A 13,117-nucleotide genomic window follows, 5' to 3' on the forward strand; every position below is an offset into this window, starting at 1 on the left:
TACTTGAATTGCCGCCACAGCAGATTGTTGTACATACTACCAAATCTCACTCTAGCCTCTACAGCAAACCTAAAACTGATCTCAAGCAGAAAGCTAAATAAAAATTCCACCATATTATCCCGAACCCTTGCGGCCACCCTCATCCCAATTCCCAACCCTTACGAGTTACGTTGTCCATTAGGGTCTGGGATTATTCCCAAGTGGTAGAATGCAAATAATTGAACAATCACTATTACTATTATTATCACACACTTACGTTTACATTTTGTTGATTTGCAGGTGTATAATAAACTTCCATTACTAAATTCATATTGAGTACAATAAATCAAACTCACTCTTCTGATAACTGAACTCAATTTCGTTATTTACTACTATTTATGACAATTTTACATGCGTCAATATGAACATTTTTTCAGGTTCTAAAGATCTTTAATCCGAAGAAAATATTTTGCCAAAAATCAGCTAATCATGCATCAGAAGTTACTCAGATTCTGCTTTAAGCAACGACACAGGCCTCTGATTCGCAATCAACTGCATCGTAAAATCCCATACGTTTACACGTACAAATCTTGTTACACCCCTTACCGTTATCACCTTTATCATCAAAAACCTGAACTTCAGACCTCGGCTTGGCCCAGCCTGTTGCTTTATCCCAGTTCTTGTAAAGACAGCCTGAGCACATCATACGGGTACATGGCCAGGGCCCTAAGTTATCTTCAGATTTTGTGCATTGGCATCTGTTGCATCCGTCACTGAAGGATCGTCCAATGCGAACAGAAGTTGTCTTTCCAGTTCCTTTGGAGTATATACAGCAATTTTTCCTCCTACGAGTGCAGGTCCAACTTCCTGAAAATTAGAAGCCAGTTAAAAGCCTTCTACCTTTATGGCCAAACAAACAGTTTAAGCGGTAAAATAAATTAAAACGATTAAATCTGTTTCCAGTAAAGACTGCTAAATCTGTACCCTTTGCTGTGCACTTGCAAGTATTACATCCTTCCTGGCGCTTGTCCCCAACACTGCATTCTGGTTCTGGTAGTGGTTGTTCTGGGAGTTGTTCTGCCGGAATTTCTTCTGCCGGGAGTTGTTCTGCCGGGAGTTGTTCTGCCGGGAGTTGTTCTGCCGGGAGTTGTTCTGCCGGAAGTTGTTCTGCCGGGAGTTGTTCTGCCGGGAGTTGTACTGACGGAAGTTGTTCAGCCGGGAGTTGTTCTGCCGGGAGTTGTTCTGACGGGAGTTGTTCTGCCGGGAGTTGTTCTGCCGGAAGTTGTTCTGACGGAAGTTGTTCGGCCGGGAGTTGTTCAGCCGTGAGTTGTTCTGCCGGGAGTTGTTCTGCCGGGAGTTGTTCTGCCGGGAGTTGTTCTGCCGGGAGTTGTTCTGCCGGAAGTTGTTCTGCCGGGAGTTTTTCTGCCGGAAGTTGTTCTGCCGGGAGTTGTTCTGATGGAAGTTGTTCTGCCGGGAGTTGTTCTGCCGGGAGTTCTGCCGTCACCATGGTGATATGGCACAGTAGGGTTACTAGAGTTACAAATCCTATCACAAGCGGAACTCGTGCCATCACCTGTTAATTTGTTACTGATAATTTGAATTATTCGTTATTTCGTTATAAGACATCATATAAGTGCGGTAGGTGCCGAATCACACTATTGACCTATCACCGCACTTTTTTTGCACCATCGGCCATTATCCGTTCTATCAGATTTGTTTACTTGGTATCGCTATGTGTAATGAGATAAGATCGATATGCCCGTACCTATGGTTAGGATCAAACGTTTTTCATGACGTAACATCAAAAAAAATCGGTAGAAAAAAGTAGAAATTAGACGTACTTATAAAAATCAGGAAAAGGATATACAGAAGGTTCATTGTTATTATTATTAGATAGCAAGTTGATGATGCATTGACGGACTTACAAAGTAAGTAAATGAATAACTTGTCAAGCTCGATCGCAATCCCTCAATAGATTGAAATTGAGTCACTTTAGTCACTTTAGGTCACAGACAGAAAAGAAACTTATATTTCTTTAATTATTTGTATACACATAACCACACAATGTATTGGAATATTATATTGTAAAGTTATAATAATTAATGCTCTGCCTCGATCATCCTGGTCATCTGATTGTAAAACTTTCTATGGGTTCTATAATTCTATAGATTTATACATCTTGAATTGTCAGGAATCTTACTCTCAGTGAGAGACAATACCCTTATTTGCTACGCTGTCGAATAATACAACCTAGGGGGGGGGGGGGATAACATTTTTTGTTTTTTTGTTAAGGTAAAAGTAGTTTGTTTTTTTTAACAAAAAGGGAAAAAAGGGGGAAAAAAGGAAAAAACCAATAAAATGATAAAAATATAGCTCAAAATCGAAATAGCTCAAAATGAATTTTTTTTTTGTTAAGGAGGTAAAAGTAAATTTTTGAAAAAAACAAAAAAATACGTTAACCCCCCCCCCCCCCACCTAGGAGTATTGTCAAGCTAAACTGCGGTGTTTTTTCCTCAACATTTGCCGCACAAAAAAAGTTTAAGTGTTTAGGCAGTTGCAGAATCGCACTATTTACAAAATATTACCGCACTTACATGTTGCCTCTCGACTAAAAGATTTCTGGTAAAATTTCGGTAAAAGATTTCCGGTAAAAGCAAAAATTCAAAGATATTTGGCGATGAATTTCGAGGGGTTGAGCAAATACCAATTGGATAGAAACCAAGTCAAAACGAGTAGAAAGTTTTCAAAACTAAGGGTGATTGATTCAAACAATAAATCATTACTGCACGTATGCAATGATACACTCAACGTCTTGGTATGGGTGTATATTGTATAACAGTTTATACCTTAATATTAACTATTACTTTAGAAGGTCTGTAGGAAAGTAGCGAGACTGTCTATTTTATCAAGTCTATAGTATATGCTATCCACTATCCAATATCTTGCTATAATGGAATATGATCAAACTTTAAAATAAATCTGAACTAGTCCCAATAGATATCTCAACAATAAGTCTATTCACACAATTTGACGTCCTCTTGACTATACTATCAGCTTCTCTATAGCCGTTTCTCCCATGCGACGTAAGGACTTTCTGTTTGACTATGGAAAGGTGGATAATATTGCAAAGCTAACGAGGAAGGGCTCACGTGAGCAACAATTGTAAATGGTTGCGATATAAAAGTTGAAAGTATTAGTGTAAAAGTTAATAACATTCAACTAATCGTGTAAGCTGTGGTTTAAACTCTTAAAGAAGTAAAGAATTTCGACCACGTCAAGATCTGGCTTCTTAGTTTCTAAGCAGATCGTTTGTATATCGTAGGGTAAAATGTATAACTGCATCTATTATTTACTAGATACTATTAAACATAGTCTCTGAAGGTAACATTTTTATGTTTCTTGATGAGGTTGTTGATCGTTGTGAGTCTGCCTACACTTGCAAGTGTAAGCAGTGTAGACAAGTACTTGTTCATTGTATGGCTTGCGAGGTTGATAAACTCACATACAGAAACATAGCAGATCAGCAGATAATCTGCGAGGAAATGTTGGATTTCGGAGGAAATTTTTGGTGCCAAAGAGGGGATTTAAAAAGTCTACGATCTGAATTTTGAAAAATTGTGACACGAATTTTTCTGGGGTGAAGAGGAATTTTCTAAAAAACAATCAAAAATTGTTGGAAAATAAAAAAGGAAAAAATGAACATTTCTTTGAATCGTTCTTGAAACTGTGTTTGAAAATGATCTCTATTGCCAAATTGCTTTAGGTCTTCTGCGTGGGCAAAATCGTCAATAAAATTTGCCTGCGGCAATCATATCTTCAATTCCTGTGCTGTCTGTGCGAACATTTAAGTTGTCCGCACTCACACATTTTCTCAGGACATGGTTCCCTCTATTCTGCAAGGCACATATAATAACTTGTGATAACTACGACAGATGGTGCCAGCTGGCCATGTTTAACTTGCGGGTTGTCGGATTAAGCCACTTTAAAATAGTCATTTCTAAAATTTTGTAACACACAATTTTCAATGTCTTCAAATATTGTAGATTTTAATGTGGCCAAGCAAAAACGCAAAAAATGTTCATAGCTCCAAATGCTTAAGGGGGAGGGGGGGGGGGGGGGCAATGGGTATTTTTTTGTGAAACTTGATTTCGAGATAGCAGTTGACCAACAAACTAAGACCAGTGACCGAACTTTTGAGGGGGTCCCGGACCCCAACCGTCAAACGGTGCCCGCGGGGCAGCCACGCCCATATTTGGTCCAAATTAGGCCGAATTTAGCCAAATAGCCTGAACATGCCCCATACCCATATTTTATGTGCTCTTCTTGTAGCTAGTGGTCACCTGAACTCGTATATGAAAGACCTCAAAAAAAATCCGTATTTAAAATAAGGTGGAAATGCGATTTCGAGTCGATTCCGAAAATTTCATGCAAAAATTTTGAAAACTGATTGAGTTGTTACAATTTTAATGAGATCAATTCCGCGAATATCGCGAACCAAGATACGGGCAATTTAGTTCATTTTTTATGGTTTTTTCGCCTTAGTATCCACATTTAAACAGATATAAAGCTATAACTTACAGAGAATACGTAGTTTAGGCTTACCTTTCATATAAAGTAAGTTTCATTCAAAAATATTGATATTTGCCTAATTTATGGGACGAAATCTACCAAATTTGGTGCGTATGACCAAATATGGGCATATGGTTTTTTGCTCATAACTCAGTCATTTTTTGTCCAATCTTAATGAAATTTCATATACGAGTTCAGGTGACCACTAGCTACAAGAAGAGCACATAAAATATGGGTATGGGGCATGTTCAGGGTATTTGGCTAAATTCGGCCTAATTTGGACCAAATATGGGCGTGGCTGCCCCGCGGGCACCGTTTGGCGGTTGGGGTCCGGGACCCCCTCAAAAGTTCGGTCACTGGTCTTAGTTTTTTGATCAACTGCTATCTCGAAATCAAGTTTCACAAAAAAAAGAACTGTCTTGCTTTACTCGCCGTACTAGCCGACATTGCAAAAGTCGAATATCTGAAATAAGGAACATGTCATTTAATCAAATCTTGATACTACTGGAATCTGGATTATTTATAGTACCGTTCCCTAACCTTCATTGTTCATGCATTGTACACACATGTACATTGTACAATATGGACTGGACATACTATAAAGTGTCATTGGACACTTTCGTTCAACTTGGAGTTACAAGAATATGCCCAAACTAACCCAATAGTGAGCAAGGTTTTTTGTGATTATCTGGCTGCTAATACCAAATTCTATTTCAGTGGGAGGTGGCAGCGGAATGTATGGGCATATTCCACGTGTTTCTGGACCAGTTCCAAGTAAATGAGCAAGATTTGGAGGAGACTGTCAACTCTCCTGCTTATCATCTTCTCACTCAGCTTCTCAACGACACTCCACTTCTTATCAAGGTTTCTTTAAAATATCATTATGATTATTGTTTAAAATTTTCTGCCGACAATAAAGATCCTTTTTTATCGAACTTACTTGTATTTTCTTGATGAACTGAAAGCGACACCATCCTAACAAAGATTCTGAAATCTAAATCTACTTCTCGCAGATAATGACAGTAGTAGAATCAGCATCCAAAGTCCTCTCAAAAGGAGAGCGACTGAAAGGAGGTCATCTGTCTGCAGCTAAGAGCGCTGTGAAGCTCCTAGCTCTAACCCTGGAAATGCAGGAGGAAATGTTGAGTTTGTTGAGGGAGTCCAGTGCTACCACCATCGTCACCCCACTTCAGCAGCTACTTCTCACCATTAATCCTTCCACTAGAAACTCTGACTTTATTCTTCATATTGCCAAGTTAGTTTTGAAAACTTGGAGTTTATGATGACATTCGTATGTTGGTAACCAATAATTAGTTCGAATTTTCATATGAAAGATAATCACATACTTCGATCCATGAAATAACCTCAAATACCATGTAGATTAATTCAAGGGTCTCGAATTATTTACAAAAACATCCATATTATATCAGGTTTATGATACCGTTAAACACAGACCAAGATATAGTACACGGTTGTTTGAAGTTGCTGGTAGCAGTTTGCAGCAAACCTGGCACCCTGAGCCCGGTCTCTATAATACTTACTCAGAAGAGTGCTGTTGCTGAGGAACTGATGCAAAGTCTGGTGGAACGGCTCGAGACTGACGAACCCGAAACGGCCTGTAAGTTGTACCGTGACATCGATGGAGTTTATCCTGTTGAATTATAAGTTGATTCGATTTTCGATTTAACCAATTTATCTCCACAATTTTCTAACAATCTAATTTTACTGGGTGCTCTTTTCAGCGGGATCGTCAGGAGAACACAACGCAATCCGGCAGAAGATCCTGAACCTGTTGATAAGTCTCTTAGACTTTGCCCCTCCTAACATAGGATACTATCTACTGGGATTCGATATTACCAGACCCCTTAACAAAACAGTACTCCAGGAACCAGGTTACTGACTTACTGACTTACTGACTTACTGACTTACTGACTTACTTACTGACTTACTGACTTACTGACTTACTGACTTACTGACTTACTGACTTACTGACTTACTGACTACTGACTTACTGACTTACTGACTTACTGACTTACTGACTTACTGACTTACTTACTTACTTACTTACTTACTGACTTACTGACTTACTTACTTACCGACTTACTGACTTACTGACTTACTGACTTACTTATGTCTATAAAATTATAGATAGTTTTCTTTACTACCAGTTCCTCTGAAAGGTTGTAATAACATTCCATCTTTTATATCTCTTACAACAGACTCTATAAGATAACACAGGATACTTGTCCAGGTATTCAGGGATGCAAGAGAACGTGTCTTCACAGTGTGATAGATCTGCTCTTTAAAGAGCTCCCACCCAACTCTTTGTACGACACACCTGTTCTTTCTCACCTCTGTTATCAGCTGCTCCTCAAACTCTCCACCAACAGACACACTGGTAGGTAACTGGTCACGTGTCAGCTTTTATAAGCTTCTTCTGGAACTCTCTGAGTATATTGTAATAAATTACATAACTTTGCACCGTGAAAGATGCTATATGGGGTCGAGAGAATACATGATGCCATCCTAAAGTACGTCCAAAATGAGGCCAATTTTAATCACAAACTTGGTATCTGAAGTAATACCAAACATTGCAATGTCCATATTCCAGGTGCTGCAGTGTTAAGATATCTCCGCTCAACGTACGACTTCTTCGGCAAGTTTCTAGAGATCCACCCCTGGAGTACAGACTCATCCCGACTGGAGCACCAGACTGAGTTCCTCCAACTTCTGGCTCTGGAGCTACTTGTTACCTCCAGAGCTAACCTCACTAGTTATCTTCAGAGGTTACTGCTTGGTCTTGCTGGTCCTAACAGGTTCGTGTTTTAAATTGAATGTTTACACCTCATTCTGGTTAATTATGTTTTATATCAATAGTCAAATAACCCACCCTTAACTAACCCACCCTTTACTAACCCACGCTTTTTGTATGTTTCCTAATACCCTCTATAAGATTTCAAATTATTTTCAGTACAATTCAAGGCCCATTTCATGCTCTGGAAGGCTCAAGAAAACTTCTCTCCCTTCTTGAGTCAGTCTGTAAGATGGACGTGGGAACGTTCGTGCCCTTGGAACTGAACTACTTCGACACTGAGAAACTGGAGATGCTGATAAAGCAGCATCACTACAAGGAGGGAGGCTTGTCTCTGGTGAACGTGGTGACTCTTCACAAGACCCTTCAGAGTGAGCTCAACATGGTTTCTAACAACAACATTCCTATCGCTCAAAGGAATGAGATCAACGAGGTAAGTTTGATGTTATTTAACTGCTATGCGTTTTGTTGATCTGAGGATGCTGATAGGAGCGAGTGTAAACTGAGCAACTGATAAATGCACAGTATGGAATGCACCACAATCACATTCCATATTCCAGGAGATCAAGGCTATCCTGAACAACACAGTTGAACGAAACACTATCCGCCGTAAGATAAGTTTGAAGCGTAAAGCGTTTGACGCGTGGCGGCAGGTAGTGGAAGTAATGATAGTAGGCTGCAACAATGAGCTGGTGCCCTCACGGCAGACTCTGCTGGTGGAGCTGACCCAGGCTATCCTGGCTAAGTCACGTGATGGACAGCCCCTGTCTGGACTACTGTCCTCTGCTAGTGGTTGTGTGGTTCTGCTCATTCAGCAGCTCAGATATACTTCTCAGATTCCTAACACTGACATTGTCCTGTAAGTTGCTAGGTTGTTAATACCATAGTGATTTCATATACACTGAACTTTTTCGTTTTCTATTCTATCATGACACAAAAACGTGAAATTTAGACGAGTCAAGATGAATCTGGGTTACCTTTATCCACTCCATATTAAGTATTTACCACCCTCATTTCAGAGAAGGAGCAGACCCCCTACCCCCAGGTCTTCTCCAAACCATGACACGTAACTTGGTAGAAGCGATAATACAGTGCGGTGGTAACATGCAGCAAGCACGTGCACATCTCTACGCCGCGCTACTTCATTGTCTCAAGATGTCTGTTAGTAACGATACTAACGATGTTAAGCTGGGCGGAGCTATAGCTCAGGGTTACCAGATCGTGGACAGTGATAGTCTGGCTGTTTTGTGCTCTTATGGGGACATCTTCATTGAGTCACTCTGTAAGGACGCTTCCAAGGGTCATGGTGTTACCAAGGTATTTAAAAAGTTTGATAAATGTTTTGGTATTATGAATCAATATTCGCTCATTGTTTTAAGTATTATTCGGCCTTATATTAATTATTTTTAGGAAAATTGCTGACCGATCTTTCTGCAGATTTTGGCGTTTTCCTTGCTCTCGATAATCCTTGGAGCGGATACGTACCAGAACTGGCTAAAACATCTGAATAGCAAGGGTTATCTGAAACATTTCATTGAGTCAATCAACACTGATAATCAGAACTTACTCATGGGACTCAACTCTGACAACATTAAACCCCTGTTCATCTACGAAGCTAAATTGGTTCGTAACCCACTTATCGCAGATATTTCACTCAAACAGATTTTGATTTTCCGATGTCTACAAAAATCACAAAGTTCAAGCATTCCCTCCGCAAGCATTCCCTCCGTTGGAATCTCTCGACTTTACCTGCAAGTTGAAATACTATTCAGAATTTGACCGATATTTTCAGGCGTTTTTAGCTCAGATAGCACAGACCGAGGCAGGCGCGACAACCCTGCTAGAAGCGGGAATAATCCCCCGACTATCCGAACTGACAATCCTACACCAACTCCCAGTCTCTTCTGAACTATATAAGCAACACCTCCTGGTTCAGCCAGTCTTCACCTTACTGACGTCATTGCTTACGTCACTGGGCAGTAAACATGTGGTCGCAAATCGAGAGGTCAGCAAACATCAACCTAAACATTATTTGTTGCTTGAAGTATACTCAGATCAAACTCATTTATGATAGATTTTCTTAGATTTACGATTTTTTGATTCCATTTGACACCACTGAACCAGGCATCCCACTTGGTGTGTGTCCACTCGGAGCTGATATCGAGTATAGTGAAGAGCAATCCCGGAGAAGAGCGGAGTAAGCAGGACTATCAGGATCTGTGTGTTGTGACGTCACTTCTTGCCTGGCTCAGAGCTCACCAACATGACCTGGTCCAGACCAATTTAACTATATTATTATTAACACTTCTTGTTAATATATTGATGATTTACTACTGCCGCTCTAATAAATATTTAATGTCTTAGCTGTTTAAGTTATAATATTAGTTAGCTTAAGTTAGGGTTCATCATTTGGCAAACACTATTTGCATACATTTACAGTGAAACCGTTAATATTGTGTAAAATCAGGACCAAGATAACAGTTTTAACTAAAAGCTGAACACCTGAGTTCTCAAAGTAACTTTTATAAGTATAGTTAACTGACACCCACTCCCCGACAGCATGATGAAGATGTGGCAGTGAGTATTCAGCTACAGTCCACAAGTACTCAGCTACAAAGACACCTCATCAACCTCCTCCACTCCCTCCACCTTCCTGGGAAGTGTACTTCCGCTGATACGGTGCGTTCATTTTGTACTTTTGGTATATTTCATTTCCTTAATGCAATCTATAATTTATAGTGGGGGGGGGCCAATGGCATAAATGGAGAAAATGGAGAATTACTCATAGGTTTTTCCATTTTCTCCATAGAAATAGTCTCCATTTTATGCCATTTTATGCCATTTTATGCCATTGAAAACCTGAAAAATTTAGAATTTCGAGAAAAATTATTTTTTAAAAAGATATTTTCGGCCAATAATGAACAGGGTATCATAAAACATGGAGAAAAGTGGTTTTTAGAAAAACTTTGAAAAATTTTGAAAAATGTTGACTTAGAAAATGTTCGGTCCGAGTCATTTTCGATACGTATCGAGAGCTCCCGATTCCGAGTTCGTGTTGCAAAGGGGAGGCCTGCCTTCCGAGATCGCATTACCTCGAGTCCAAAATTGTGTATCGAGGGGAAGGTGTGGACTTCGAAAAACCGAAAAATATTTTCGGCAAATAATGAACAGGGTAGCATGAAACGTGGAGAAAAGCGGTTTTCAGAAAAAATTTGAAAAATTTTGACCGAAAAAATATTTTCGGCTTATAATGAACAAGGTAGCATGAAACGTGGAGAAAAGTGTTTTTCAGAAAAACTTTGAAAAATTTTGACTGAATTTTGACACAATTTTGGACTCGAGGCTTCCCCCTGGTAATGCGATCTCGGAAGGCATGCCTCCCCTTTGCAACACGAGCTCGGAATCGGGAGCTCTCGATACGAGAGGTACGTATCGAGAATGACTCGGGCCGAAAATTTTCTAAGTCAAAATTTTTCAAAGTTTTTCTAAAAATCACTTTTCTCCACGTTTCATGCTACCCTCTTCATTATAAGCCGAAAATATTTTTTTGGTTTTTCGGTTTATCGAAGTCTACACCTACCCCTCGATACACACATTTGGACTCGAGGCTTCCCCCTGGTAATGCGATCTCGGAAGGCAGGCCTCCCCTTTGCAGTGCGAGCTTGTTTCGACTTTCGAGGATGTAGGTCTCACTTCTCAGTGCCTATTACTCTCCCCTATTACTCACTCCTGCTGTAGCCTGTAGAAATAACTTTACACTAGGCTTGAGTAATTATGAGTTTGCCTGAAGTGTGCCTCTACTAACCTAGTATACGCATCTAGTAGCCTACTAAGAGCTTTCATAAGCTTGTTACGCCCCTAGAAGCGTAAATAAACATGTTAGGATGTCCAATTTAAGTGTTAAATGGTGTTAAAGATGAAATTTCGAAGACAAAATTCATGGCATAAAATGGAGAAAATGGAGAATTACTCATGGGTTTTTCCATTTTCTCCATAGAAAAAGTCTCCATTTTATGCCATTTTATGCCATTGGCCCCCCCCCCCTTTATAGTCTTTATAGTCTTTTAGAGCTCTGGGTCCCTCTGAACGGCTAATTTTACTGAAGCAGTTTTTATACTAACATTATCCATACAAAACTGGGCTTGTAGTCTGTTTGGTTTGATTAGTATATTTAGACTAATAGTCAGTGGGTCACTTTCCGGGTCCCATTGATTTCTGTGCGAGGAGTCGATTGGATTTTTAATGATTACATTAGTATTTATTTACAATGTACATGCCACACGTCACCCGAACGTTTTAAATAATTTGGCAGGATTCCAAATTATGTTCACTGGATTAAGCTAGCACCATAGGTAATACGTATTATGATAAAATAATAGAGGTATGATAGCATAGTATGTCAGTTGTGTGATGTAAATATAAACATTTTATGGAATTACCCCGCAGCATGACATATGCTAACCATGAGACACCACCATGCTAACCTTGAGACACCACCATGCTAACCTTGAGACACCACCATGCTAACCATGAGACACCACCCAATACTTATTACTTTGAGCGAGAGTCTAATATTTAATTATTTTACAGGACCTGGAGGTACAGACGATAAAGTTACAGATAATAACGAATGTGGTGTCGTATTGCGTGTCTGCAATGGGGAACACGAGCGTCATACACGCCGTTTTCTCCCCTGAACTAGGTAGGTAGATAATGTGAGGGATTGTGCCTTTGTGAGTACTACTCTGGTGGTGAAATTGTAAACATGCTGATTATATTAATAGTGTACATTCTGCCTTTCACTGTGCCTGATCTCTTTCTCTCTTACTAGGAACAAAGAAAGGAAACAACTTGAATCTACTGATAGGTTTGCTGCAGAAAGGTCTGGAAGCATCGTCTCACCATTCAGACGCATACAGTCAGCTTATACACAAGGTATGTTCAACAAGTTCTATCAGGGTACATTGATGGGTTGAATGTTGATAGATCAATGATCATGTTCTATAAATTTGCCATTACGCGATTTAGTTTTGGTTTCGGTTCAAACTTCAGAACGTGACAAATTACCCTCATTATGAACCGGAAACTCCAACAATATAACTTATTTTTAGTAATTACGTTACCGCCTGAAATGGAGCTTGCTGACTCAGTCTAACCCCTCCCTCCCTCCTTCCCTCTAACAGCTCCCTCTAACCCCTCCCTCCCTCTAACCCTCCTCCCTCCCTACTAACCCCCTCCCTCCCTCCCTCTAACCCCTCCCTCCCTCCCTCTAACACCTCCCTCCCTCTAACCCCTCCCTCCCTCCCTCTAACACCTCCCTCCCTATAACCCCTCCCTCCCTCCCTCCCTCTAACACCTCCCTCCCTCTAACCCCTCTCTCCCTCCCTCTAACACCTCCCTCCCTCTAACCCCTCCCTCCCTCCCTCTAACCCCTCCCTCCCAGGCATTGCACGTTAACCAGCTGAGTACTGAAGAACAGCGCGAACTAGCAAGCTGTATAGCACCTGACACTGAAAAATGTAGTGCAGTACAGCGAGCCAAATACGCTGAACTCAGACTTGAACAGCTGGCTGAAACCAAAGATAAGGAGCTATCCCTCTATACCCAGCTGATTGAGAATCTGGTGTTTTTGTTGTGGAGACATGTCCAGTATTATACTGTGTACTGCAAGGATCCTACTGAGGGGATCGGAGGGGAACCTCTACCCAAGAAACTGCTTTCTTCTAACCAGGACTACATAAAAAATGTAAGATTTCT

The 13,117-nt window shown here is 40.3% G+C and overlaps 2 protein-coding genes across 2 annotated transcripts in view; one reads left to right on the forward strand and one right to left on the reverse strand.

Annotated features, from left to right (window-relative positions):
* LOC134811385 (nuclear pore complex protein Nup205-like) overlaps window positions 1-13,117 on the forward strand; it is a 29,145-nt gene that overhangs the window by 15,032 nt on the left and 996 nt on the right. The window contains exons 14-29 of the mRNA XM_063818180.1: window positions 5,266-5,412; window positions 5,562-5,803; window positions 5,979-6,166; window positions 6,291-6,440; window positions 6,800-6,946; window positions 7,160-7,364; window positions 7,520-7,793; window positions 7,921-8,219; window positions 8,380-8,677; window positions 8,798-8,983; window positions 9,153-9,365; window positions 9,485-9,631; window positions 9,920-10,039; window positions 11,951-12,062; window positions 12,192-12,295; window positions 12,804-13,106. Coding sequence (XP_063674250.1) covers window positions 5,266-5,412; window positions 5,562-5,803; window positions 5,979-6,166; window positions 6,291-6,440; window positions 6,800-6,946; window positions 7,160-7,364; window positions 7,520-7,793; window positions 7,921-8,219; window positions 8,380-8,677; window positions 8,798-8,983; window positions 9,153-9,365; window positions 9,485-9,631; window positions 9,920-10,039; window positions 11,951-12,062; window positions 12,192-12,295; window positions 12,804-13,106 — 3,135 coding nt within the window. The remainder of the gene's footprint in view (window positions 1-5,265; window positions 5,413-5,561; window positions 5,804-5,978; window positions 6,167-6,290; window positions 6,441-6,799; window positions 6,947-7,159; window positions 7,365-7,519; window positions 7,794-7,920; window positions 8,220-8,379; window positions 8,678-8,797; window positions 8,984-9,152; window positions 9,366-9,484; window positions 9,632-9,919; window positions 10,040-11,950; window positions 12,063-12,191; window positions 12,296-12,803; window positions 13,107-13,117) is intronic.
* Window positions 610-1,675, reverse strand: LOC134811964 (putative uncharacterized protein DDB_G0286901). The gene is made up of 3 exons (XM_063819133.1): window positions 1,655-1,675; window positions 964-1,473; window positions 610-846 (listed from the first exon to the last, which is right to left on the reverse strand). The coding sequence occupies exons 1-3, from the start codon at window positions 1,673-1,675 to the stop codon at window positions 706-708; spliced, it is 672 nt and encodes a 223-aa protein (XP_063675203.1). The 3' UTR covers window positions 610-705.

Source organism: Bolinopsis microptera, chromosome 2 (genome assembly GCF_026151205.1).
Source record: "Bolinopsis microptera isolate Bmic1 chromosome 2, MBARI_Bmic_1.0, whole genome shotgun sequence".
NCBI lineage: Eukaryota > Metazoa > Ctenophora > Tentaculata > Lobata > Bolinopsidae > Bolinopsis > Bolinopsis microptera.